Source organism: Falco biarmicus, chromosome 5, assembly GCF_023638135.1.
Source record: "Falco biarmicus isolate bFalBia1 chromosome 5, bFalBia1.pri, whole genome shotgun sequence".
Lineage (NCBI taxonomy): Eukaryota > Metazoa > Chordata > Aves > Falconiformes > Falconidae > Falco > Falco biarmicus.
Window position 1 is genome coordinate 66,467,104 of NC_079292.1, and position 27,657 is coordinate 66,494,760.

A 27,657-nucleotide genomic window follows, 5' to 3' on the forward strand; every position below is an offset into this window, starting at 1 on the left:
ATTAAAAAAACAGTACTTCTGAGACAGATTTAAGAAGAGACAATATTAGCTATCACCATTCTCAACTTCTGATTTTCTCAAAATATTTATGGAAATCCTATTACAAAAAAACCCAACTTTTTATTGAAGGGTTGATGACTTTACAACTCTGTATTTTTATATGATGTCAGTACAGCACCATGGAAGTGCAAGAATCTAAACAAACAAGAGAATACATTTTTGGCACATGCCTGTTTGGCACAGAACACAAGTAGCACAGCAACAATCAATTCATCAGTTTGGAAATCCTAGCACATCTGGTGAGTTATTTTAATGTCTTGCTCAGGTAGGTAAGTCAAAGGTTTATCATCAACAGAATTATGCTGATTTAGATGGACTGGAACCATTAAGGAAAAAGTTTTTTTAAAAACCTACTTTTATCCTTACTGTTCTGCAGGTGCATAAGCTATGAAGAAACCCTTGTTAGGAGGCAGTTTGTTTGTCTTGGTTGGTAAACAGGCAAAACTACATACCAGTCTCCAAAATAAGTGCAGAACGGAAGGGTTCATTAATTCCACGTTATTATACAGGTTTAGTATAGTTACAGTTCAGAGGAAATAAAGCAAAATGCAAATATGGGAAGAAACTACAGTATCTTCAAGATTGTATTGCTCATCCCCTCTTAAAAACTGAATCTAACAAAGTAAAGACAGGTATAAAATGAGGAAGAAAAAGATACAGCAAGATACTGCCACCATTACATTTGGGAGAGGACCAAGCACTCTCCTGTTATGTCCCTCCTAAGGAGATGATGTCCTCCTAGGACACATGGTTTAGTCTTCAATTACGGTTTTGTGGTGGCACAGGAATTTGCAGCTAGGTACCAGGCTTAGTTCTACGTATAAAGAAATGTTTTGATTTAGTAGAATCTATTAACTTTTTAAAATGCATGTAACAAAGATGCATTCTAGTCAGAGGCGTTGCATTTTAACTTGTTAACATCTATGGATCAAAGGGGACTGAAAATTTTTCAAGCTTTAACAAGCTGCAAGTTTTCTGTGCTACACAGAAGAGAAGACTGAAGCCCTGATAAATGGCTTTCTCTTAACCTCAGCCTTAGTGCACATAAAAAGAGGAGGACAAAAAGTTAAGGAATAAACACAGTCTCCCAAGGTGCACAGATCTCATCTGGTCAAAGTATAAAATTTTATACAGCAGGGAAACTCTTGCCCCACCCTTCTGAGGAAGTCTGTACTAACACCCCTTTAATATTTGAGAAAAATTTCCCAATAGCTCAATGCAAGGAGGTTTTAGGAAAGAAGGAAGGATTTGCATTATTCAAAATGCAAGAATGCTTCAGGGAAGGAAAAAATATTTTAATTAGCTTACATGCAACAACACAATGTTCTGGTTTACATGTAGAACTATTTTTTTATCACTCATTTCACTGGCAAATCAGTCTTCTGGTTATGTTACCTTCTGAAAGCTTTCCTGCTAAAACTTTCATGTGAATTACTCAGTTACATTAGAGGTTCAATGCTAGATAAAAGTGTGCAGATATGACATTTTGGTCATTATAAAATTAAGTATTACAGATTGTAAGAAATTATGAAACCAGCAGCTATTTAGAACAAACAAATCCTGCCCTTCAAAAAACACATCTGAATAAAGCAACAGTCTGTTTCCTTTTCTCACTTTTCGTATCTTGAAACAAGACCTGAAAAACTCCCAATATACTGGAAAACTAGACATGATTCTGGTATTTTTCTCAGGACTGCCCTCCATCGATAGGTTATTTGTTGCCTCCCATGCTTCAATGCTCCTTTAAGAAGCTCAAATACAGCACAATGCTAACTGACTTCAGTTATTCCTCTCTCTCTTCTCCCTTTCTAAAGCAGTAGAAATGTTCTTCACACACATCTGGAGCACAAAGAAGCTGTTCAAAGTCACAAAAGGCTACCACCATAGACAATTTCTTGCAGCACGGCAATGAGAACATCTCAAATACTAAAAAGGATAAAAATCAGCAAAGTTGGAAGAATCTTATCTGTTTTCCTAGATTTCTAGTTCCCATAACTTCACAGCTCTTGGACGCAGCAGACTACCATCTGAACTCTTTTTTTTCCCCCCATCAACTCATCCTTTCCTTGCCCTCTTTCTGTAAATAAAAAAAATAAACCCCAACTTGTGAAAAAATGTGCACATTCTCCAATCCCTTCTGTATGTTGTACCATTTTTTCCATCTTTGATGCTAACTAGATGGCAAGCTCTTTTGAGTTAAAGCTCTTTCTTGCGCTTCTACAAAGCTAAGAACAAGGAAGCAGACCACACTGTTTGGGAGCTAGGGGTAAGAGATTCCTATTTGAAGTAGAGTGCAAAAAGCTGAAAAAACAGCGTTGATTTAGCAAGCAACAGATGTGTATTAAATATTCCTGTGTTCCACATCAGTTCTCTCTGTTCAGAATTTGAACAATGTTTGGCTTCCTATCTTGGACAAAAAAAAACCCAGCCTATAAACATTTACTAACTGACCATTCATACGTTCCTTCCTCTCTTCCATTTCCTAACAAGTGGATACGCCACCTGAATAGGTCTTAGCTATAAGACCAATTTAATAATTTATGAGACCAGGCCTAGTTCTCTCATAAATGCTGCTTCTCTTGCAATTTGATAAGAGAACACCACAGTGGGCTATCACCACATGAAACATACTGTACGTGCTGAATCACTACAGGCTAACAATAAACAACAAAAGTTTAATGAGAACATTTCCTGCACATCACACATGCATCTGTAGACTATATGCACCAGTCTGAAATACCATGTTATGAAAACACAGCACTTCAAATTTAATGGAAAATTCATCCCTCTGCTGTTTTCTGACTATCTTGATTTACAGCAGTGACTACCATACAAGGGTATCACATAGCTCCTCACTGACTTTGAGCAACAGCAGAGATGACCTTAAGGTTGCATGTTAAAAAAATCAGAAGTTAGTTCAAGTATCTGGCTGCAATTCTTTCTCAACAGTCTTTCCCAACGTGCTTCCAAGAATCAAATTTAAAAAAATTAAGAAAACCCAAACAAACAAACCAACACACCCCTAAACCAGCCAAACAAAAATGGTAAATTGATACAAACTGATACTTTTGACAGTTCACAAGCATCAGAAGTTGTCAAAATTAAGCTATGGGAGATACGTAATTTTTTCCTTCAGTCATAAAGACAAGGCAATTGTCCATGCTTAAACAAATACCACAGCAACCCAAAGCGCTTTGTGTTAACAACAGGGAACCTTTCTGAATGCAAACACTCAAAGGCAAAATTTAAGCTTGTAAGAACCACAGACTAGGACTATTTTTAAATGGATGTATGTAATACTAATACATATCTAGAGCAAGCATTAGTACAGTTAAAGGTGACATATCACAAAACAAAGAAGCAATTGCATAGAAGTATCTGTGCATACAGAGTTCAGTACCAGCACATTCAGAAAGCAGCATGCCAAGACTAATCTCCTTTACAAATTCAATATTGGACAAGAGACCAGACCTCTCATCTGGAGAAAATACTTTTCTGCAAGACTATGGGTAGATTTCCTTCTGGGAAATCCTGAACACGTATTCAACCCTACCTCAACACCCACCTCATAATAAAAAAAACCAATGACCTCTAATAATATAGTGACTTATATACATAGAATAATATAGGCAGCATAGCCCATAAGGCTATTATTAATGATAAGAGGTTTCCATCTTTTTTCTTTCCAAGCTACTGAATCCCATCTTCTCAGCTGTAACACCAGAGTCTGTACATATGCTAAACCAGACCAGTGACAAAACCATTTAGACCACGATTTGCTTGAAGTTTGGATGGAGAAAAGAAGCACTTCAAAGGCAACTGGTAAGTCATAAAGGTTTGCCTGTTCCTACCAAACAAGCCCATGTCTTACTCAAAGGAACATCAAGACGACATTATAACATATACATCTTACATATTGATTTATTTTTCCCCAGAGACCTAAATTGGCCTTATAAATACTAATTTAGCCTACAACCTTATGCAATAATATCATTACCCCATTTTAAATTTAAAAACTGAATCCCCAGATCAAACTCAACCTGCAACAGAAAGGCTCTGCCTTGACTCAGATTATTCTGATTACAAAACTGTCTTTTATACCTGTAAAGTTGCAGAGCAGAACAAGATCCTGCAACTCAGAATCAATGCATTCTGAAAAGTACTAGAAACTATACACAGCACAATGAAGTAACAGAGCCACATATAAAGAGATCCAATGTGCTATTTCTAAAAGGCTGTCCAAAGACTGAATTCTCCACCCTTGGAGATTTTCAAGATCCAACTGGATAAAGCCCCAAGCAACCTGGTCTTAAGTTCAGAGATGGCCCTTTTTTGAGAAGGTTGGACAACACACCTCCTGAAACAATTTCCAGCCTGAATTGTCCTACAACCTCTCACAATCCAGCACATCCTGGCTTGCACACAAAAAGTTCTTAATTGTTATGAACCCAAACTGTATTCTCTGCTTATGGCAATAATGAAAATTAGAGCTTAAACCTTTCAAACTGCACAATACTAGTAACTGGTCTTCGGAAACCAAAAGCTATAAATATTACATGAAAATAAATACTGTAAAGAATTCCTGATACCTTGACTTACTACTGCTAGAAATCAACTCAAAAAAAATTGAACACAATAAAAATTAGTAATTACAGTCCCAATATTATCACACCATCAAAAGCCTGTGTATTCTTTACTATTTACATCAAAAAGCTAAGATTTATTTCACGATCAGAAGGTGGATATACCTCTGCTGCTCTTTCATAAGATCAAGAGAACTATTTAGTATAGAAAAAACATTTAAACTCCCAAGGGACAACTGAGATTACTTTCTTGATCTGCTGAGGGATAAGATAGAAACACTACAAAAGACAACCTTCAAACCAGACAGCTTCAGAACATTTGAATTGTTGTTCTTGACACACTTGGAATCTCTCAGTGCAGTCCAGTAAGGTAGCATCTGTAAGCTACAGAACATGCCCATTAAATTCTGCCTGACCTACTACAACGTTTTTTCATTTCTCCTTCTTCTGCTCTATTCAGAATTTATTTATTTCCTAACCTTCTAAAACATCACTTACTCATCTTCTCAAGGAAAAAACGTATTTATACAGCAAAAGAGGAGGAAAAGAAAAACACACAAGAAAATAATGTTCTCTACAATCTAAACAATCATTACCATAACCAAAATGCTTTCTTCGGCCTGCTTTTCTCAAAAGCCTTCCCTAAGAAGAAACAGGAAAGCTTAAAACATTAAAGATATTTTGAATACCCAAAAGATTTTGACTTCATAACATTTGCTAAATGGACAGAACAGATGTGACAACAGCTATGTCTTCTTCCAAGTAAATTTTTAAAAGCACACAAGTTTTAAGATTACAACTGATTTTTCAGTCAAATGAACAAGAAAAATTAAAAGTCTCTTTCCTACAAGGCAAAACACACTCTTGGATCACACTTACCATTTTCATCTCCAGCTGTTTTCCGACCATCCTCTGGGGAAACATGCACCAGCTGCAGAATAAGGGGTCTCCGGGTGACAACTCCAGTACCTCGTGGGAGCAGATCCCTCCCCACAAGACTTTCCAACACAGAACTCTTTCCACTGCTCTGAAAATTGGAATACAGCTACATGATTTTCTTAAACAACAAAATGCTGCAGTATTTTAGTTTTAGCTTGCTTTCATCACTGCTGCAAACAGTGCTGTATTCTGTCCCCTGCTATACAGCACCTAAAGAAGCACCTGATAGACTCACTGCATCTAACACAGCTGTATCACACTGCACAGGCAGTGAAGGACACGAGTCCTGCTATATACCAATAACTGTCTAAACCTGTTTGGGATACTTAAAAACTATGGGACACTTAAAAGTCACGTAGATAGATGTATTTTCTATCTCTTAAGGCTAAGTTAAACACATAATATGCCTCAGAAAAACTAATATCTTACTTAACATTTTCTACCCCAAATACTAATCTCTCCAGAAATATTTTTGGAAAAGAAAAGAAGAATTTCCTTCTGAGCATTATAAAGAAAACTATGTCCTCTACTACATCATCTTTTAACATCTTGCAGTAACACTCCACTCTGTAGACTATGGAATCTAACCTCCAGTTAGTGCTAACATGGGATGGCCATGTTAACAATAACAGGAGCATGAACAAAAAGATATTAACTACATACGAGTACATTAAGCTCTTACAGTCTTCTATTCCTTTGGTTTTGTTGTGGGTTTGTTTTTTTTTTTTTTAAATAACGTATCAGCTTAATAAGCACAGACATTGTTTTATACTAAATATATAAACAAACATCGTTTAATACTGTCTCTCCCACCCTCTCTATAAGTATTTACGAATTGACTGCAAACATCTGTCTACATAATAACAAACAATTAAGAAGCTGTGAATACTTTTAAAGGCTGTGGAATTACAAATTTGCTTTTAAAGTCTACATTTAAAATGTTCTCCTGTAGCACTTCTGTATAAAATGCAGAACTGGGCGACATGGACCACCATATCGCTGTGAACACACAGGTTTTGAGACTGATTAAAGACTACTACCTTGTTAAAACTAACAACAATTGACTCTAAGAAGTCAACATAATACTTTAAAAGTCTGAACAATAAGATTTTGTCTATTAAACTCCCAGTTTTCTGCAACTGGGAATTCAACGTGGGCATGCCATGTGAAAACCTGCTCTGACAATCATTGCCCTCAGCTAACAAATGCTTCTATATTAATGCTACTACCAAACAATTCTCTTAAAAAAAACACCGCAAGCAACACATGCTTCTGACAGCTCCAATGTGCATTACTGCTATACAGCCTCAATTCAGCTTACCAATTCTGAAAGAACTAATTCAAGACTTTAAGTAAATCATGAGTACATAACCTAGCCTAACAGAAATAAAAGCAGTACTGAATATCTTGTAAATATCATACATTTAGTGACATCTTAGGTGACTTTTCTAAAAATGAAAAATAGATCTGCAGAAATCAAGTAACACAGCACTAGCAAACAGCACCTTTCTACTAGTGCAGTAAGAGAAGACAGAAACATGTTATGTGAGAGCATTAGAATCTATTAAAACGGGACTTGTATTTAATGTTTATTGCATGCTTCTGCATATAAGCCCAAATCCCTAGAAAGCTTTAACAATGACAACAAATGAAAGCCTTCTTCTAACACTTTACTTTATAACCATGCTTTACAGCACAGAAAAATGCTGTTTTATCAACAATGTCAGGTGAATAACAACCCAATGCAGACAAATTTACTTTGAAAAATATACACAAAGTCAAATTTGACAGGAGCGAGGTCAACTGTCTAGAAAGAGTAGGGAGAAGTACAGGGTCACAGGAAACAGAAATATACCTTATTAAGATTTTTTGTTTCAAAAGACTTCCCTAGAAAGTAATTAATAATTCTATTCTTCAACTGACCTTCTCCAACCAACTTTGGGCACCTTCCATACAAGGAGCTTATGACAGGACATTGGACACTGAAATCTTACCAAAGAGAACTGAAGAATAACCTGGCCAAAGCATGAACTAGATCTGGAAGCCTCCCTGAGAGAGCTCCTGTTGTAGCCTACTTATAAAGAATTACTGATATTACAGAATGTGAAAAGCCATAAAATTTCAGTGTGACAAACAAACCACTTAACAAACTTCATAATTTTAAAAAAGTGCAATGCCTGCTCAAAAAGATGAGACATGATAAAGGTTCATCAGCTGCACTGGGGAAAAAAAAACCAAAACCACCAGAGTTTCATCCATTAAAAAATATTTTGAACACCTCCTGAGCAAGATTTCTTACACACGGTTAGAATGATCACTCAGTCTCAAAGGTCTGGAGGTGAGACAGATGAAGTGGCTTCTCTTGAACGTATGATCCAAGTAGAGAAAGGATAGCAATAGAGAGCTCAAGCCCTTACCAAGAACCTCAAGACAGGACACCAAAATCCATGGGACATGCTGTTGCACACTACTGCTCATCGGTCTTTCCAAAAGAGTGGTATTGCAGGAAGATGAGATAGGCATGCACCAAACTACGTATCAAACTAAACCACTATGTTTTACACCACTCCCACAATTATCACTTCGAAGAAATGATCTGGATCCTTTGCAAATGTGAAGTCATATATTAGATGAGACACTACAGTCAGTACTCCACAGATCCGGAAATTTGTTTCAAATTGCATTATGTTCCCTTATTAAAGCAGTCTGTTCTTGGAAAATAATACAGTATCTAATGACGCACTCCTTCATCTGGGCCTCATACACATCCAGTACCAAGAATTGTCTGGGAACATGGTAAGAAAAGCAGTAAACACAACGCTGATCTTTTTCTGCCAGTGGGAGGAAGTGAGGGATATAGGTCTGCTCAGAATACAAATTCAGTTCAGCCATTCCTTCATATAACAGATGTAGACAGAGTAATACTTTTTACCAAAAGGTTCCCCAAAATTTTTAGAAATAAGTCTGCAGCAGCATCATGCTTGTTCTGTCATCTCATTGGAATGCTCGTCACTATTTTAAGCAGACTGAAACCCATAAACTCGTTTCGTGACAGGTCCAAAAAAAAGCATTAACAAATTCTAAGCTTTTCTGGCAGATCAGTCAGGTTTTCCTCTGCACCCTAGTATCGGATCCTAATTATAAATAACTTTAAATTGTGATATCTAGAGGAATTTTATACAGTCTGCAGAGAAAAAAAAGAGGGCATCTTGCTGTCTGTTGCTGCTTTAACCATTCTGTCAAACTTCCATTGCTGAGTGTTTAACACTCTGCTCTGTTAAGCATCATCAGTCTCACAGATAAGCACCTGAGTCTAACAGATGGTAAACGCATTTTTCCCAGAAGTACTAAGACAAGAAAAGATGATGAACAGACACTTAAAACATTTTATTTCAACACACTCTGACACTATATATGATGTAAATCTTATCAGCTTTCTCACTGCCTCCTTAACAGTTATATTTTCATCATTATTAACATAATCTTCAGGTTAATCTAAAACAATCAAGGATGAAAGGTAGAATAACAGGGAAACAACTGTGTACGTACTCTCACAAACTAAAAAGCTGAAATCTTTAAGAACTGTGATCTGCTCCAAAAGGCCAACATCTCTACTGTTTAGCAGCCCTAATGATCTTGCGTCTGCCTCCCTGTCCTTCATTTCTTCTTTACTTGTCTCTGCGTATTTTAACTGCGTGCACTCCTCAAGTATCAAACTCATTCCCATCCATTACCTTAATTCTTATGAGACAATCTGGATTGCAGCCTGCTGTATTACTAGCCACATTTTTAAGGAATTCAGAAGCAGCAGACAACAGTGCATTATTTTATAGTTGTCCAGGTCATGAACAGCAAGAGATGATACTTTCACCAATACTTCAAGGTTGTTGACATGTCAAATGGAAGAGACCTGTATTGAAAATTCTGAAGTAACACTCTGAACAACCATTCACATTCATCCCAAGTATTTACTTCACTGGCTTTCTTCTACTTCCAAGTCCTCATTAGCATTCCTAATTTTAAAGACTTGTGCCCTACACCCGCAGGCATGCAAAGATGCTTTCCCCATATCCAAAAGAGAACCCTGACCCAATTGTCATCCACTATTGATAGTTAGCCTCCACTTCAGGCCCCATCTATAGGTTCAAAGGCTTAGAAGGGCCAGCTGGTGAAGACCCAGGCAAAGCAAGCACCAACTGCCTCAGCCTTGGCCATATCCACTGTTCACAGTCAGCACCGAGCCTGTATTTCCTTTGTTTCTCTTTTTTAGTTCTTTAACTGCTGATGCAGCTCTGGAAGTTCTTCTTGTTGTCTTTGATGTCCCTTACAAGTTACTCTAGTGGAATGTTGGCTTTCTTAATACCATCTCTGCATATGCAGACAGTATTTTTATATCCTTGAATGAGCTTGTCCTTATTTTACCTCTTGCAAAAGTCTTCTGCATTGACCCTCAGTCATGAGTTCCCTCCACACTGCTCTCCTTACATGTCTACTCATTTTCCTGGACATTTGTACTGACAAATGTTTTGTGCTCCAACGAGGTTCTCCTTAAAGGCATACCAGGTCTCTTGAGCTTAGCTGTTCTTTAACTCACTGGATCCCACCGATTAGCTTAGTAAATAAGCCAAAGTTTGCTCTTAGTCTTATGAAGTCCATGCAGCACGAAGGCAATAAACACAAGACTCACCTGGAGTATCATTGATGCACAAGATCCATAATTTTTTTTTTTACAGTCATTTGCTCAGAATGTTGATTGTTGCATATTTCAAGTTAGTAAAATGACAGTGGACTTCTATTGGCTGCAGATTTTAAGTCATCTTACAAGAACCTGCTGCTTTCCTTCTATTTTTAGACTTTGTAAATGCTTTGTGGAGCCAATGTAAATAAAGCATCTGCAGAAAAAAATCTTTATAAGGAAACATGTCCAATAAATAACTGGGGAACTTCCAACAAGAAAATTGGTTGAAGGGGGTATAAACTTTGTCCATTGCTTTTCATAGCACAAACTAATAAATCTTTTATTATCTGAACAAATGGGAAAAAAACTGCAAAGAACTCCTGCAACACAATACAAGTTTACTGCAGGACGACACAGTATTCCCTATGACTTTTTCAGTGGTACAACAATAATAAATATTTGAGAACAACATTAAGGAACTGTGAAGTAGGAGAGATTTCTCAGTGAGACATGGTAATTCCTGAAGAATTCTCTTATGAAAAGCAATGCATCTACTTTGACACCCAAGACAGAATGGTGGCAATTTTGCAGTTTCTGTCATACACAAATTGTAAAAGCCTTACTGGCTAAATCATGCTTTTAGCAATACATACATATATGGTTTACTAAATTTTAATTCTGTTATTGGGAAATATAAGCTAACACATTTTTACAGGGATCTCATCCACAGAAACATTATCCAAACAGATACTTTGAAAATAGGTTCTCTGCAGTAGCTATCCTGGAAGAGTTCAACATACTATAACTAAAAAACAGGAAGATTTTTTTCTTTCTTTGTTTTACAAACATGAATTATTCTGAAATAAAAGGTCAGCACACATGCAATTCCAGAGCAGTTCCACAAGGGAACTGCTTTGGTTGTAATAGCTATTGTGGCAAAATTTTCCTGTGTGAACCAGGAACACCCCAAGGTAGGCTGGTTCTAAGCAGCCAACAAGTTTAAAAATGCATTTACTAATCAGAAAAGAATTTTTAAGTTACAAGCAGGCCCGATGAATTATTGTAAGACATTCTTTGAAACAAAATTATACTTCTAGAAAGATGCAGAAGAGCTAACAGGCTGATCCCAACTTGAGAAAGCAGTGAAATAATGCACTGCTGGATGTTGCAAAATATATTTTCTCTGTAATAGATCTCATCCAGATTACAAGACTGTTCTTCCTGCAGGCCATTCCCCACTCACTTGAATAAAGAGCTTTCCTGAATCAGTCACAAAGAAACTGGAAGCCACAGGAGCTCCCTCCACAAAGGACAGCTTATGTAGAAGTAGTAAGGAAATCCTGAATTCACAAAGCTCAGTCTAAATTCTTCAGGAACCATGTATTTGCATCATATCAAAATGTAAATATATGCCAAACAACAGTAAATAGATAAAAGGTTTGCAGATGTATTCTTTCTCAACTCATCAATTGCCAAAGTCCTCCAATACTTAAGAAAAAAGTAACTCATGTAATTTAAAGATAGATTAAAAAAGAACTCCTTTAGGTCAGATCATGGAACCATGGTATTTGAAGTAGTATTGCTTATACTACTATATTCATTACTTTTTCAGTAAAATTAATCAAAACAAAGCCAATGTGTATTATCAAATTTTAAAAGTTCTAAACAAGAAAGATTTAAAAAAATATAACTATGAAGAGAAAGCAAATCAACCTTTTGGCTACTATATGCCAAATGTTTTCTAAGAACTTCAAAGCCATTTTCTCTCCAGATTCTGAAACGCATTTGCCAGGGCTGTCTGCTTTAATATTCTTCCCATTACTTTTCCTGAAAACATGTTTCCTTTGCACTGTATCCTGTGGACAAGATACAAGGTCCATCCATTCTAATTAAAATACAGGTTTTCCAAGAAAAACAATTGCCAATCACAAGACGAACAGGACCCAGGCAGGAAGCATACAAAACTAGTGGAAGGGAAAAAAAGAAAAAGAACCATTTAATTCACATCCTTCTACAACTGCACATTCTCTCCACTCTTCCAAAATAACTGGGCACTTGCAAACAATAAAATCAATTTAAATCTGCAAATTTAAAAATGCAAAATAAAGCCAAAGATCAATTTAAAAGATGTTTAATATACTAAAAATCTGTAGAGATTGAAGGCAACATCAGTTATTAGACCTATAATTTTAATTAATCTGAAGTCTGTACATAGCACAGCGAAAACGCTATCCTTCTAATCATAGCGGCCTTCAGGACCTAAAAAGTATCGCTGTTCAGAAACTGAGAGGGCCCATCAGAGAAAAGAAACAGCAAAATGCCAAATGTTCTTTGTACTATATAACTATAGCAGCAAAATCTATTTTATATCTGGTAAATGTAACCAGCTAATTAATGTCAGCTTCACTTTGCTGCTTGTCTGAAACAGGCACCAGAATGGCTCAGGGCCTGGTCTGACAGGAGGAAGGGATAGCAAAAAGGAAAACAGTTATGCAAAATATTTGGGAAAAAAACCAAGCTCTCCCCAGGCAGCATTGCCAGGGCTGAAGCCATGCTCTAGTTGCATCCCCTTTTACAAATGTAGATACAATGTCTTTTTGCATCTGCTTGAAATCCCTGCGAAAAAAAAACCCAAAACACAACCACCAACAAACCAAAGGCCACCCAACAAAAAAAACCAAAACCAAACACAAGAGAGAAGGAAGGAAGATATTCCCGAGTCCAGCTTGGCATGGGGTTTGTCCTGGTTGCTTGGTACAAGCAGGAATTTCCTTCACCTAAAACTGGCTTTTTGCCAACACAATGTAGGATACCTTGAACAAACCAAGTAAGGTGAAGTGGCTTAAATTTCTGTTCCCCTGACAGGGAAAGGTCACAGCTTTGTAGGGCAACTGAAGTTTAAAACCACAGTACCAGCCTCTCCCAGACCAGATGCTTTGATACAGCATCCACTGAATTCTTCTCTTCATAAGTAGTCAGGACCATACATTAGATTCTTACTGCTGTCAAATTCTTAACAGGCAAATTACTATCCTGTTTAGCCTAAGAGAATATACAGTTATACATATTCAAATGCTCAAGCTATCTGTTATCTCAGATCAAGAAATGTTCCTCCTCAGCAACAAAAAATGGTTTAGCACTGAAATATCAAACATGATACTTATTCCAAACAGCTAAAAAAAAAAGAATGAAGTGTAATGCTCATCTGTGAGCCAATCACAGCAGCTAATGAAACATTTTTTTCTGATGGAAACATTCAACAAAACAGCCTATGTTAAACTGTACCTCCCCATTTAAAGTCCCAAAACAGCATTAACTGAAGACTGAACAAAAGTACTATATATATGTACATCTGGAAGGTAATTTAAAAAAATCTCATTCTGAATTTCATTAGTTGCTAGATCAATTTCACCATGATGTCTCTACTAGAATCAACACTACCAAGTGCAAACAAAGCCCACAATTTGGTTTTATAACTTCAGTATTGGAAGAAGTTCCTAAATAACTTTGTATATAGCTAAGTTAATGACTTTTAAAAATGCAAAACAGATACCAAGAATTAAGAAACTAAAAAAAAAAACCAAAAAACCAAAAAAACCCCAATTAATTTCTACGCATCTCTAGGTAGAGATTTTTTTGTTTGGTTGTGGGGTTTTTTTTTTAATTTATTCTAAAACTCATGCCCACTTTTGTAGTGTGGGCATTTCATTTTTGTGACAGCATCTGTGTACCTTTAACATACAAAAGGCCATAACTAACCAAATTTCGTCCTCCTGCCTCCTTTAATTATAGTTTTAATGTGTTTGGTTCAGGCACTTCAGTACTTGTAAAGGACTAACAGGGCGGTATTGATCACAAAGCATTTGTACAAAACACATCAGAAGCTTAGTTATTACAGTATTATTGAACAAATATTGTTTATATAGTATTCCCAGCATGGACATTTTATTTGCACTTCAGTAATACAGTTCTAAAAATGTAACTGAAATACTGAATGAGGAAAAGAAAAAACTAAACCCCTATCTGAGAACGGCAAAAAAACCCTGAAATAGTGATGAAAAGTTGGCAGTCTGAGGGTGCCCTCCAAGTTCTATCAGCAGTAGAGTCTTCAGTTTTCTTAACAGACCCTGTACTAGATACAGAAATAACTTACATGGTATTTATGTGGAGAATGAAAAGGAATTCTCACATGACTGAGTCACAGGAACACCACTAGAAGAAGTACAAGAGGCCATCTGAGTGTGTAACATTTACTGATAAATATTTTGTAATTAGTACCAAAATCCATCTAGAAAGAGGAAATTTTAAGATGCTTCTACTGTTCAGAACACAAGGATTGTAGGAAATGAATCCCAAAACAACAGAGGAGGGGCAAAGGAGACATGGGAAACAGAAAACATTCAAAGCTAAATTAAGAATTATAAGCAGTTTCTAGTTGTACATACTCTAGAATAATTTGATGCACAGAAGTAGAAAGATGCACAGAGAACTGAAGAAAGACACAAGCACAAAGAAAAGGGTAGAGAAGAAACATATGACAGGTGAGAAAAAGAAACAGCAAAAACTACTTTAAAAAGCATTTTTCTTCTCCTTGCTGAATACATAAAAAGGTCATTTAAGAAAAGCAACAGGCCAAAAAAGGGGGTGAAAAGCATAATCAATTAACAGAGTTACAGAAATCTTAACCAGTAGCATTTGTTTCCTACGAATAAAAATGTAGGTGCAAAATTCAAAACTCTTTGTGAATATTATTCAAAGAGGAGGAAGTAAAGCCTGCATATGCCAGTGGGCTACAAACAAAACAACTGTGTGAACAAACTTAAAGGCTGCACAGCACATAACCAAAAACATCTCAAGAAACAAGACTGTTTCAAGGCATATCTCAATAAAACATGGAAGCAAGCTACCAGCAGTAAAACTATCAGCTCTAAGGCCATATTTAAGACATCTCCACAAATCTGGTCTACAATAAACTAACTTCAAATGAATAAAGTAAAAAAACTTTATTTAAATTATTTTAAGACTAACTGCATAAAATAACCACCTACAGAATTACCACGTCAGTAAATACGATTATTTCTTCCAACAACCCTGACTAAAAACCAAAACAAAAAAAAAACAAGATACAAATTGCCAGAAATTTCGCTATGTATTTTCCTGGAGTCTATAGAAGTCTTTGTTTTGGCATGCTAAGAAATATCACACTAATTCAAGGAGTTTTATGAATATACTGAATACAGCACTAAATGGATATTAATACTGATGGGTAAACTACTGAAGTCAAATGCATGTCAATACTGTCTTAACTCTCAGTATCTAATGTACACACTTAAAAAAAGTTAACTAGGACAAAGTTGTTTAAAAGGATGATAATTAAAAAAATGCCACTTCAATGAATTTCATAAAGTGAAACAAAAGAATACTTTATTTATTTTACAGAGAAAAACGCCACACCTCTGCGTTGCACTTTGTTGCAGAACTAAACTAAAACAGACCCCAAACAAACAAAAAAGCAGCTTGCTTGTATGATTTTTAATGTAATGGAAAACAAATGTCTTCATAAAGCGATTGAATCCTGTCAGCTACAAAAATAGCAAGTACCTAATAAAGCTCAACAGCACGAAGTCCCTCCCACCCAATTCAAGTATTTCAGATCTATTTTATAAAGTGGCTGATACAAACTCAACGAATCTGATTTGTATTGGTAAAACAGAATGACAGCTGGCTGTCTCCCAGCCAGTTTGACACTTCAGTGTTTGTTTAGTGTTTGGCTTTCAGCAAACCTACTCCATGCTTCAGCAACGTGCAAGTTTTAAATATACAGCTTGTGTGGTTTAAGTCATATAATGAAATCCCTGACTGCACAGCTGCTGGTATTACTGTCCTAGGTGGGCATCGTACTGTCAGGTAGCATCACACATTCAATAAATACTGTTAATTTCAAGACACAGAAAGAGAGATCCATTAATTCAAGTTTCAGTTGGGTTTAACGTTTCATTTTCAGTTCTCTTATGACTGCTGCTGTTCTGGTCACACATGTTCTGCTGCCAAAAGTTTTGCCGAAGAACGGCATCCCATTTGAATAGATCTGCACGGGTCTGAGCTATCTTCGGGCCCAGGAGCAGCACTATCGGGCAGAGACGCGCACACCGTTAGAGACAACAACGGCTGGCTTCGCCTCCCACCATCATTCCCCACCGCCAGCTAAGACAAAGAGGTGCGAACGGCAGGAGAACTCGCAGCACGGGGAAACGACCCAGGCGGGCACGATGCCATTCCGCTACCGCATCCCTGTGACTGAGACCCGCTTCGCGGCGGCTGCCAGCGAGGGGCCGCCACCGACCCGCGGCAGCCGCCGGGGCGCAGGGCCGGCAGGGGCCCCGGGCGGGCGGCGCCACCCACGCCCGTGGTGCGGGGGCAGACACGGGGCCACAGGGCCAGGCCGCCCCGGCAGCCCTGCGAGCGCCTCGGCCGTTCAAACGGCTGCCGAGAGCCGGAGGGGAGGGCGGGGGGTGAAAGGGGCACTGGCACTGCAAATGGCAGGGAGGCAGAGGAGCTCGCCGAGGGAACGGCGGCGGGGGAAAGCGAGCGGCCGCGGCAGATGTCCCGGCCGCCCCCGTGCCCTTGGCGGAGGCAGGTCAGCAGCACCGACGCAACGGACGCCCCGAGTCTGCCCTCAAGGCGGCCAAGCCCGGCGTCGCCCGCTCCCCGGCCCCGGCCCCGGCCTGCCCCGCCGCCCCGCCCCGCCTCGCCTCACCTGCGTGCCCACCACCACGATCTGCGGGAGCTGGATGATGTCGGCCCCCACCGTGTTGAACACATCCTGCAGCTTGTTAATCACGGGGATCAGCGCCTCCATAGCGGCGGGGGAGGGCGAGGGCCGGGGAAGGCGTCGGCGATGAATGGGCGCGACGGGCAGCGGCTCCCGTCAGCCGCCCTCTCCGCCTGCCGCCATTGGCGCCGGCCCCCGCGCACGGCGCGGCCCCCAGCAGGCAGTGCGCGCCCGGGGCGCCGCGCCGCCGCCGCCGCCAGGCATCATGGGAGCTGTAGTGCGGGGGGGGGCGGTGTGGGATGTGCGGGCGCCCTCTCAGGCGGCGGCGCGCTGGGGGCTGTTGGCCGCCGCTTTCTGCCTGGCAAGCGCCCAGGGCCCAAAGGCCTTCGAGGATAAGGCAGCGTTGCCGTTGTGGCCGTGTATTACAAGCCATTCCCAGGTTTTACTCCACCTTTTGGTGCGACAAAGCCGATCCCCTCAAGGGAGCCCCAGCAGCAGCGCAGCTGGGGGTGTTTGGGTGGCAGGCCTCGCCAGATTTCAGCAAGCAGTGTGGAGTGGCCACGTTTATTTGAGGCACAACGTTTTGAAAACCCTTGAGAAGCAGGAAACAACCAAACCGTGCCTCCCCTGCCCTCCCCACTGCTTCACCAGGTGTGCCGGTGGCACGGCCTGAATACAGCAAGGAAGGGTGCTGGATGACAAACTGCTGGACCCTGTCGGTGTCTGGTGTTGCAAAACCAACCGAGCAGGAAAATAAAACTGCTGGGAGTGAGGAGGAAGCGTTATGGAGGTCTCTTCAGGGGGAGAAAATAACCAGAGAAGACCAGGTCCTTCAAACTGTGCAGCAAAAAGGATATTCTCCCATTGCTGTTCATGTATTGAAAATTGCAATAGACACATTTAAAACGGCTATATTTATTCTGTTTGCTTTTTCTGTGGATATTTTTGTTTTCACTGTCAGTCTCTTGGCTAATCTGCATCTGAAATTTTCTAACTCAGATGAATACTATTAGGTTTGGTTGAGGTGTCTGGCAGGGCATGGGGAGTGGGAAACAGTGAGATCTACTGCTCAGCTGCGTTATACAAAAAGATAGAATGACACAGAGGATGACTTGTGATGCGAGATCACAACAAATGAGTCTCCAATATTTAAATGTCTTCCCCTTGAGTGCATTTTCTCAAAGATAAATTATGAATATGCTAGCATGTTCAATGTGTTAAATTCTGGCTTGTCCTTTCTTGGAAGCCAACATAGTAAAAATGCTTCTGAAAGTTTGAAGTTCTGGATGGCATTAGAATTTGTATTGTTATTCTATACAAATTACTCTTTCCCAGTCTTCGTGTCTTGAAACTCTCAAATGTTGAAGGAAAGAACGTACAAAGGAAGTATGTTCTTCTCTGTATATCTTTACAACAAAGTTTCTCATTCTTTAGAATGAGGAAATTTCACACTGCTTGTCAGAGGGCATTTTGTGCTTTATACATAAAGCATAAAGATGGCTAAGCAAATTGAAACACTCAAAAACTGGTGTATGCCAGTACAGAGAGAATCAACTAACACATAACATTTTATGAAGAAGGTCCTGAACGACCTCTTGGTGAGGAGTTCTTGTCATAGCCGTACAGACATGATTATCCAGCAGTTTCACCCATTAGCTTTCAGTGTGCTTCAGCCAGTTGCTCTCAGAGATCATTAATACCAGGATGCCATTTGGCATCTTCTTCTCCAGCTTCCAGGATTACAGCGAACTTTCCCTGCATTGTACACCTGACACAGCAAATACTCTTTCTAAAGGGTTTGCTGTTCCCTGGCTAGTGTGGAGCCTCATTTCCTCTCCTTCCTTGACTCCCTGGAAGAAAAAGAAAAGAAAGAAGAAAAACAGGGAAAAAAAAGCATCCTAGTTGCACAGAAATAGAAGTTGCTGGCACCTGAAGTAGATAACACTAGCTTATTTCTCTACGAGTATCTCTTTTTTCCTGATGTTTTCATTTTGCCATATGACCTCATGGACACCACTGTGAAATGGAGAAAGTGCAACCTGGTTTATGTTTTAATTTAGACCAGAAGTGGGACATCTCTGAAAGAATGTAGAAATGGAAAAGGGTCAGAGAGGGACAGGAAGGATGATGAAAACTGTGGAACAGCTTCAATATCAACACTAAGCTAGAAGTCTTCACTCTACAAAAGAAATGGGGAGGAGTAGGGAGGATTAGAGGTCTGTGTAATCATTATCAGCCTGGAGTGTCAGTTTTGTTTACCCTCCCTTCCAACATAAAGTGTTTGGGGAGTGTCTAATGAAACTAGGAGCCAGGTCAGAACAAAATAAAGAGAGTAGCCCCTCATAGGTGGGTCAGTGACCTATTGAGCTCCTTGCCAAAGAATGTTGTAGACAGTAGAAATTTAAATTCATTCAGATGATGTTTGGACAAGTTTAAGGAAATGTATTGCATATAAATAAATAGCTATGTAGGAATCAAAACTAGCTCTGGATGTTTCTGAGCTGACAATGGATGGAAGCTGGGAGAGTATCATGCAGAAGCACTGTGTGTGCTTACCCTTTAATCTGTCCCAGTATGGCTATTCTTAGAATTTTATCAGAATAATATTTCAAGAATCACACAGCGAAAATATCAGTTGCTGAACCAAGTTGAGATAACATAGTCTGCCCAGCAGAGATGTCAAAAGTCTTATCAAGGGCTAGATACCCAAATGGAGAAGCACAGCACAGATGGAGGAAGTGAATTGATGAAGGAAAGCAACAAGAAAGTACTAAAGAAGATACAAGACTGAGAAACACCAGAATGCAAAGCTTAATATGTTGTACATTTCTGGCTAAAAAGCTGGAAGTGCTTTTGCTATGAACTGTCATGTACTGCACCAATTTATAAAATCCAGCACTTCAGCCCAGTTGAGGACTGTGCCAAACCAAACATTTTAACAAGAAATGGCCTTCTGTAGCTTTAACTCTAACCTTCCATGGCCCGCCTACATTGTACTCAGCAAGAAGCTCAAAGATCTGATAAGAGGCAGTAGTTAGATTGGTTATTTACTAAAGTTAATTGACAGGAGAAAGCAGGAACTGCCACACTGAATCTGCCCCTGATATCAAACTCCCTCAGAATCTCATCTCTAAGACCATCCAGCATCAGCTGTCTGGGGAAAATATAAAAATGCAATGTAATAAGATCTGATTCCCGAATCGTTTATTAAATAATTTTGGTATTGCTGTAAGATCGGAAGTAGACAGTTCAATTTTTTCTTCCGCTTTACGTTACTGGAAACTAGATTGCTTCATTTACCGTGTAATAGTTTTTTGTCCCATCAAGCTAAATTCTTGGCTCCAATGACGTCCTATGACAGTAAATTCCATGATCTAATTATGCATAGTGTAAAACATCAATTTGGTGTCTGTTGTAAATCTGTCATCTTCTAATTTCATTATAAGCTTCCTTGGGTTTACGTTTGAAGTCAGGAGAACAAAATTTCCAGTCTTTCTTCTCCATTATATGAATTCTTTATAGTTTTGCATAATAATCTGCTTCCATTTTTACTCAGTAGTTTTTGCTCAGACAGCTGGAGCCTCTTTATATTGACATATTGACAGTAGTGGACAAGTCATTTGCCATTTAATTCATTTCTGCAAAACAAGGAAACAACAAACTAGCATCTCAGTAAAGGATATTTCATTGCCATTGTATTTGTATTGAGAAAGAAATACTTGATTACCATACTGAAATGTATCAAGTATGTAACATAGCATTTGTGCTGCATACATACTGCACAAACACTATTAGCAAAATACTTCTTTAAATTATTCCTTGGTAATGTCACCGTTTGGAACCATGCAACACAGCGAGTATATGGGTCTTGCAGAGCCTGATTTTTATGTGAAGCCAAAAAGAATGGTGGTTTTGTGTTCTCCAGAGCAGCCTCATTGCAGATGTTACACTTTCTCATAGCACTTATACCAGACATCTGCACAGCGAACACCATTAGAAGTGAAGATAAATAAATTCCTGAAATCCTTTGACAGGATGACCCTTCATTTGGATGTTCTACACAGATTTCCCAAGCTGACAGATTGTTCTTTTTTTCCAGAAGAAACAGAAATCAGAGGTTTCAAATACATAGCCCAGGGATTCTATTGAGTTGGCAAAGTGAGCTTTTCTACCCATTTCAGCGGCTGAAAGAAGGTCACAGAAGAAGGAATCCCCAAGTTACATATTACCTGTGCTGAGACCTAGCCTCTGACAAAACAAAATAAACCTGGGGCAAATATGCAACTTTGCTGGATGATATGAGGAACTAAACAACAGAGTTCCTTCTATTCTTTCACTCTATCCACATGAAAGTTATTTACCTAAATTCCTTCAATAGTTGGGGTGTTAACACAACTTCTCGTAAAACACGCATGCAGAAAGGAAAGCAGGTTTCACCTTAAGGAAGGGGCAGGGCACAGAGGGTAAGAGCCACAGGGCAAACACAGCAGTCAAAGTTCATCAATCAGTAACAAAGCCCGAGCACTCTGTGAGGCATCAGTGTTTCTGACAAGGCCAACAGAGGTAAAAGCTTCCATTGGAGATGAAAATAATCTCTGCATCCTTTTGAGCTGCTGTACAACAGTGCTGCCTCCCCCTGCCAACTGTGGTCGTCAGATTTCTTGGAATAACAAAACCAACAGTAACAGTTGCTTCAGTGAATGATTTTCACCACTCCAGTGGTGTGCAGTCCAATTTTAAGGTGAAGACTTCTAACTTTAAAGGACAAAGGTTTTGGGAATAAAGCCCATAACCTCCTGTCTGCTATCAGGAAAGCAATTTTTTATTGAAAAACAAAAAGCAGACTTAGCATTCAGCTGAGGCATTTTAACTAGAAAGGAAAACAGAAGAAGCCTTACCCCAACCAAATGTTACCCCAAATAAAGCTTGCTGGTATTCAGGAGGAATGGAGCTTGTATCTTCTACTTCTGGGTCTAGTATTTTAAATAAGGCTATCTCCTGTGGTCTTTTTAAGATAAAATAGTATGCCAAAAGGAGCGGGTTTTTAATTTTTATTTTTATTATAGATGTTTTCTTGTTCATGCTGCTTTTTATGTTATGATTGGTACCATTCTAAGTCTAAATTGGAAATAGAACTATCAAATATATGTGATTTACAACATCACAGCCTGCATGTAAGACTAATGGATACTTCAGGTGTATTTATCTAAAGCTTTTTACTCCAGCTCAGAGTTGCATTTCTGGAGTTGACACTGGATGTCTTACCTGCCATGCTTTGCTTATTGTCACAGAATTGTCTTGGAGCACATGGATATGACTCTTTCCATGTGACACAGAACTGCAAGATGCACTTCAACCACTAAAGAGCATTGTTAATAGGACCAGAGTAGTGCTAGTCTGAAACTGAATTCCAAAATACAACATAGGTAAGGTAAGCCTTTTGTAAATGCTGTGGCCCAAAGCCTTGAGCTAAAAGATTTGGATTCTTTTTTGCAAGCCAAGGAACAAGTGAGTAATGCAGAACAGGCAAAGCAGGTAGTTCTACATAGCTAGGCAATAGGTTTAAACAAAATTGTGGTTGAAATCTTCCATCACAGGGTGATTCATTTAATTTAACGCTGTGGAAGGCTCCTCTATTCGGTAGCAGAGTCCAAAACCTATCTCCCTGAAGCAGGGACCCTTACCTAGAATTTGAAAAAATGGACATACTATGCTAAAACATGTTCAAAAGAGAGCACAAACATCCAGCCTTACTTTAGAACACAAGCTCACAAAATCAGAGATACAAGTTCAGTGTTTGGTGGATCCAAAAGAGAGTTCATTTTCCTGTATTCCCCACGCAAAAGTGCTGTGACTGCCTGGCTCGAGACAGGAGTAGGGAGGGGCAGAAGAGAACGTGAGGCTATGGGAGGCCAAAGAAAGAAAGGGTAATTCCAGGTTCTGCTCCCAAGACAATTTCTGTTTCTTGAGCCATGGGGTATTTTTACATTACAAATGCATAAATCAAATGTAGAAACCCTCTGGAATCTTTAAGTTAAGTAGATTGGTATTCAGTAAAACTAACACGAAGAAGTTTTGGGATCTGGAAATCAATCTGCAGCCCACTGAGTCTTACCCTAGATTCTTAGCTAAGGCTCTGTTCCATAAGGAGATGCTTCTGACAGCAGAGATTTCCTTTATTTAGCAAACAAAAATATATTAAGATTTGGTGGTTGAAATTCTTAATGAATTCTCTTTATAAGATCCTGATGGTTAGAAGCTATGTGAGTTCTGACTAGTGATAAGAATCATTAAAAAAAAAAACCAACAAAAAAAAAACCAGCTACAGAGAGCATAGCTAACAAATGGAAAACTTACCTGAGCATGTGATGGATTCTTTGTAAGTTAAGACTTTAAAACAGGGCAAGTAATTTGAAAAATATGCTCTAACACAAAGAAATGTAACAGTTTGATAGACAGCTGTTTGCACATCCTGCTGATGACACCAGAGCATTATGGTTTTGAGACAGAAACAGAAACTAGCAACACAGACATGGGGTAGACCTCAAGCAAATAAACTCGGCTAGGTGCATCCGGATTTACTACAAGCCAGGTCTGACGAGGCTTAATATCGAGATAGCTGCCTAGTGCACAAGCCAAGGAGGCAGAAGGTGAACAGCTCCAAGACAAAACAGTTGCCATCATGAGGATCCCTCTGCTTTTTCATTGGAGACATCGGAGGACCCTCCAGAACTATTTCTTTAAAGCAAACAAGTCCCAAATACTGTGTTTACCAAAGGCAGGCATGCCATTTCTCTCACGTCAGGAAACTCATACAATGCCAAGAACAGCTCTGTGGTGATGAGGCAGTATTAGTCAGGCTAAGGGAGAGCCAGAGGAGATTGTTACTCACCACTTACTTACCAGCCCTGTACTTGATAGGCTCCTGGACAATTTGCTGCCGAGTAGAAATACCCGTGCTTATTAAACTTGCTAATACAAAGGAATTAAGTAGGACCTATGATTACAGATTTCCTGTTGATTGAATTTTAAAATTGTGTTTTCTTATTAAAGCACATTTCAAGCTAAATTCTGTTATTTTTGTCTCCATGTAGAACACATTGTGTTGGGTTTAATGAGGAAAATAATGGGTTTGGAACAGTTAATCACAGGGAAAAAATAATCAGAACAATCAGTGGGGAAAATTATGTAAATGGGAAGGAAGCATTACTTTCTGTGGTTCATCAGTACTTATTTCAATTTGCTTACTGTGTCTGCAAATAGAAAAAGTAGAAACTAAACAGAAGCCTTATATGCAACTCCTTACAGACAAGAACTAGCAAGTAATACAGTAAATTTTCCTCTCTGTATTTTGGGGGAAGTCTTTTCTGCAACATTTTGCCCATCTGCAGAAGAATACCAAGAATAAATCAGATATGATCAAAACAGGTTTACTGTGTACAGATGATGGAAATTGGAGGCAACTGCAAATGGTTCTGTCTGTTAAAAGACACTTAGAAAAGGAGTAGCTGCAGTTTAAGTGGCACTACCATGGACTGAATATGTGCTTAGCTAGCAAATGAATTTAAAGACTCAAAGTTGCTTACACTTAGGATCATAATCCAGCCAATTACCTAATAATTTTTTCTTTGCAGCACCACCTTTAATGCACAAGAGATTATACTGAGCAGCTGCTCAATGTTTTGTTTCATCCTTTTGTTCTGAGCAGCGTTTGAATAATAGTAAGAAAGACGTGGGCTTCACTAAACATGTTCCTTCCTTTCTGCGCTCTTCTATGGGAGTGGCAACGCAGAAGCCCATGAAGTACACCATAACATCCTGATCGCACAAGAGAACAATATTATTCCTATTATAGAAATGTAGACCTAAACTGTGAAGGACTGCAGAGACCACTTCTTTTATCTTCCCCACCTACCGTGTCATAGCATTATATATAGCTCTTTATACATTCAGAATGTATCTTCCACTGACATCGCAGTACTTGTGAGTAGCTAGCCCTTCAGCAAATTAGATACCAGTATTCCATACTATCTGTCCTTACAGTCACACACACAATTGGAAATGCAGTTTAAAGACTTCATCAGAAAAGTAAACAGTAGGTAGGCAGAAAAAAACCAGCCAACCAGCAATACTTATTTAATGATGGTTTTATTTTACAGGATACAAATTTCTTTTTAAGTACTCAACAGGAATTAAAGTGCTTAATTTTACAATTCTCCACCCACCGTATGATCAACTATACATATATTACAGAAAATATATACAATATCTGCAGATTTTTTACATTCATATATTTCTTGACCATAAAAATGACCACTTACATTTGCACAACTTAAAATGGCATTTATATTTCACCTTTTTAATACTCTTCACTTTATTGCAAAACCAGAACAAATTTACACCTCTTCCAAATACTAGTATTTTTTTACAAAAGCGTTTTCACAATTAAAGCCAGAAACATTTCCATAATGAAGGGGAATTAATATAGGCATATAGCCTATAATTCTGATGTTAAACATTGCAACTGATCCAGCTCCCACTAAAATTAATGTATTAATCCACCTCAGGGGCTACAGAATAGAAAACATGCTAATAGAAAAAAACAATACTTCTCTTGCAAACTGTTCCCTATATGCAACAAATTTGGCTTCTTTCTTAAACATACTAGGGCACATACATACAAAAGGCTTTGACACAGTTCCCCCTTTTCTGAATGTTTTCACCATAAATAGTTAATGAATCTACAAGGATGAACCATAAACTGAAGTAGGCTACTGTTATGCAGTGGCTGAAAACATGTTTTATTCAAGAAATGTGCTTGAAGATTTTAGCAGAGAAAAACCACATTCTACATTTATTTGTGCTAGGAAGAGGAAGGGGTAAAAGCAAAATGCCATAGTTGAGTCCGGGAAGAAATTTAATCATGGGGTTTTAAAGGAAGCAGACTGGATGCCTTACTGAATTTACTGTCTGTGTCTGCGTATGATTTTTTTTTTTTAAATTAGACTGAAAAAGTAAATGTGCCACAAAAGTAGATCTACTTCTGTTGATTTTTTTCTTCTGAAAAGCATACTCCACATACTCAATATACATTACATTTTGAAAGCAGCACAGTGTATTTTTGGATTGTAAAATACTGCTTGAAAACAGGTCATCTGAATAATAGCCTCAAATATATACAAACACATATATACATATACACACATATGCGTATGTGTATATTTACACACATATACAATCATTAAGTTAATGTTATGCTCTGTTAAAGGAAAAGGATTATGGAAACAATCTGACTAGCACATTAAAACTCCTATCAAAAGAACATACTTATCTACAGTCCCATGGGTCAGAACCAGCTAGATAAATTCCTCGTACCAACAGGGCCACAGACCAGAGGAAAAGAAAAATAATTCCATATATTTCATTTCGTATTTCAAATAAGAGTACACCACAGACAAAGAATGATGATGGATTTATCTTAAACATAGTTCTGCCACAAAATTATTTCTCTTCTCCAGTAATTTTTTTTTTTTTTGGATATGTATCTCCAGCTGTTTACACTCACTCCTACATCCTTATCTCCAACTGAAACCCACCTGAAGTTCAACTGAGCACTGTGATTCTGGATGAGACACAGTAAGTCAGCTGGCTTTCAGTTGGTGAAAGCTTGATTTTCCACAAGTGTTTATATAATGTAAGGCAGAGTCTACATGATTTTAAATTACTGAAGGTATAATAGCTCCAGCAGGTCTCTGCTAGTCTACACCAGCTAAAGATCTCTAAATAGATTTATGGAGAAAGCTTTTTTATTGCTTAGAATTATTTCTACAGGGAATATTTACTTCTTTCCTGAAAGCCTTTCCTTCAGTATAAGGAAACACTACCCTCTGTTCATTTTATTTAATCTTCTCTTGAAATGAAAAGCTGACCAGTTTTTATACTAGCTATATGGTGATGTAGCTTTACAGAAAAAAAAAAACAACCCTCAAACAACAACAAAACAACAAAACCCAAAGAACTTGTCAAGTGTTTCCACATCCTTCCCACTTATTTTTACATATATATATATATGTATATAGATATTACTTTTTCCCCCTCCTGACTCCACTTGGAACTCTTTAAAGCGTTACTTCTATAATCTCATCTAAAATTTACTCAAGCGATAGTGTATTTATTCTAGATTGAATTGGTGCCTTGGCTTCATCCATAATTTAAAAATATGAAGAATAAAAATCCTATTTTCTATGAAAGGGATTTAGAATTTCTGAGGAGATTTCTAAAGCACTTTGAGATGGTTTTGCATAAAAAGGTGTCACATATATTGCATGCATTTACAGTGGTTCAATATTCTACTCCAAATAGAAGAGAATGTTTTCTATTCTTAATACCTGCTTTTCACATAACAATTAAATAAGTTTTGTAACAAACTAAACTACTCGGTGTGGAAGGATCTGAAAGTACTAGATGCTATAGATTTTACAGGAGCTCTTCAAACAAGCAGGGGTACCTGACACCAGAAAACAATTTTTAGAAGGTCTTGAAGAATTGTGCAGACATGCAGATGTCATGATACACTATTTTTCCAGGATAGGGGAAAAATATTAAGCAATTTTGAAAAATACATT

General features: G+C 38.4%; 1 protein-coding gene across 5 annotated transcripts in view; it reads right to left on the reverse strand.

The window, feature by feature from the left end:
- DNM1L (dynamin 1 like) overlaps positions 1-17,247 on the reverse strand; it is a 39,296-nt gene extending 22,049 nt beyond the window's left edge. For 3 of the 5 annotated variants that reach the window (XM_056341564.1, XM_056341562.1, XM_056341563.1), the window contains exons 1-2: positions 17,018-17,246; positions 5,523-5,670 (exon numbers count right to left, since the gene is read on the reverse strand). In XM_056341564.1, coding sequence (XP_056197539.1) covers positions 5,523-5,670; positions 17,018-17,119 — 250 coding nt within the window. In that variant the 5' untranslated portion in view covers positions 17,120-17,246. Of the gene's footprint in view, positions 1-5,522; positions 5,671-17,017 lie in introns of all 5 variants that reach the window. The other 2 variants (XM_056341561.1, XM_056341565.1) reach the window with 2 other exon arrangements.
- Between the last annotated feature and the right edge of the window lie 10,410 nt (positions 17,248-27,657).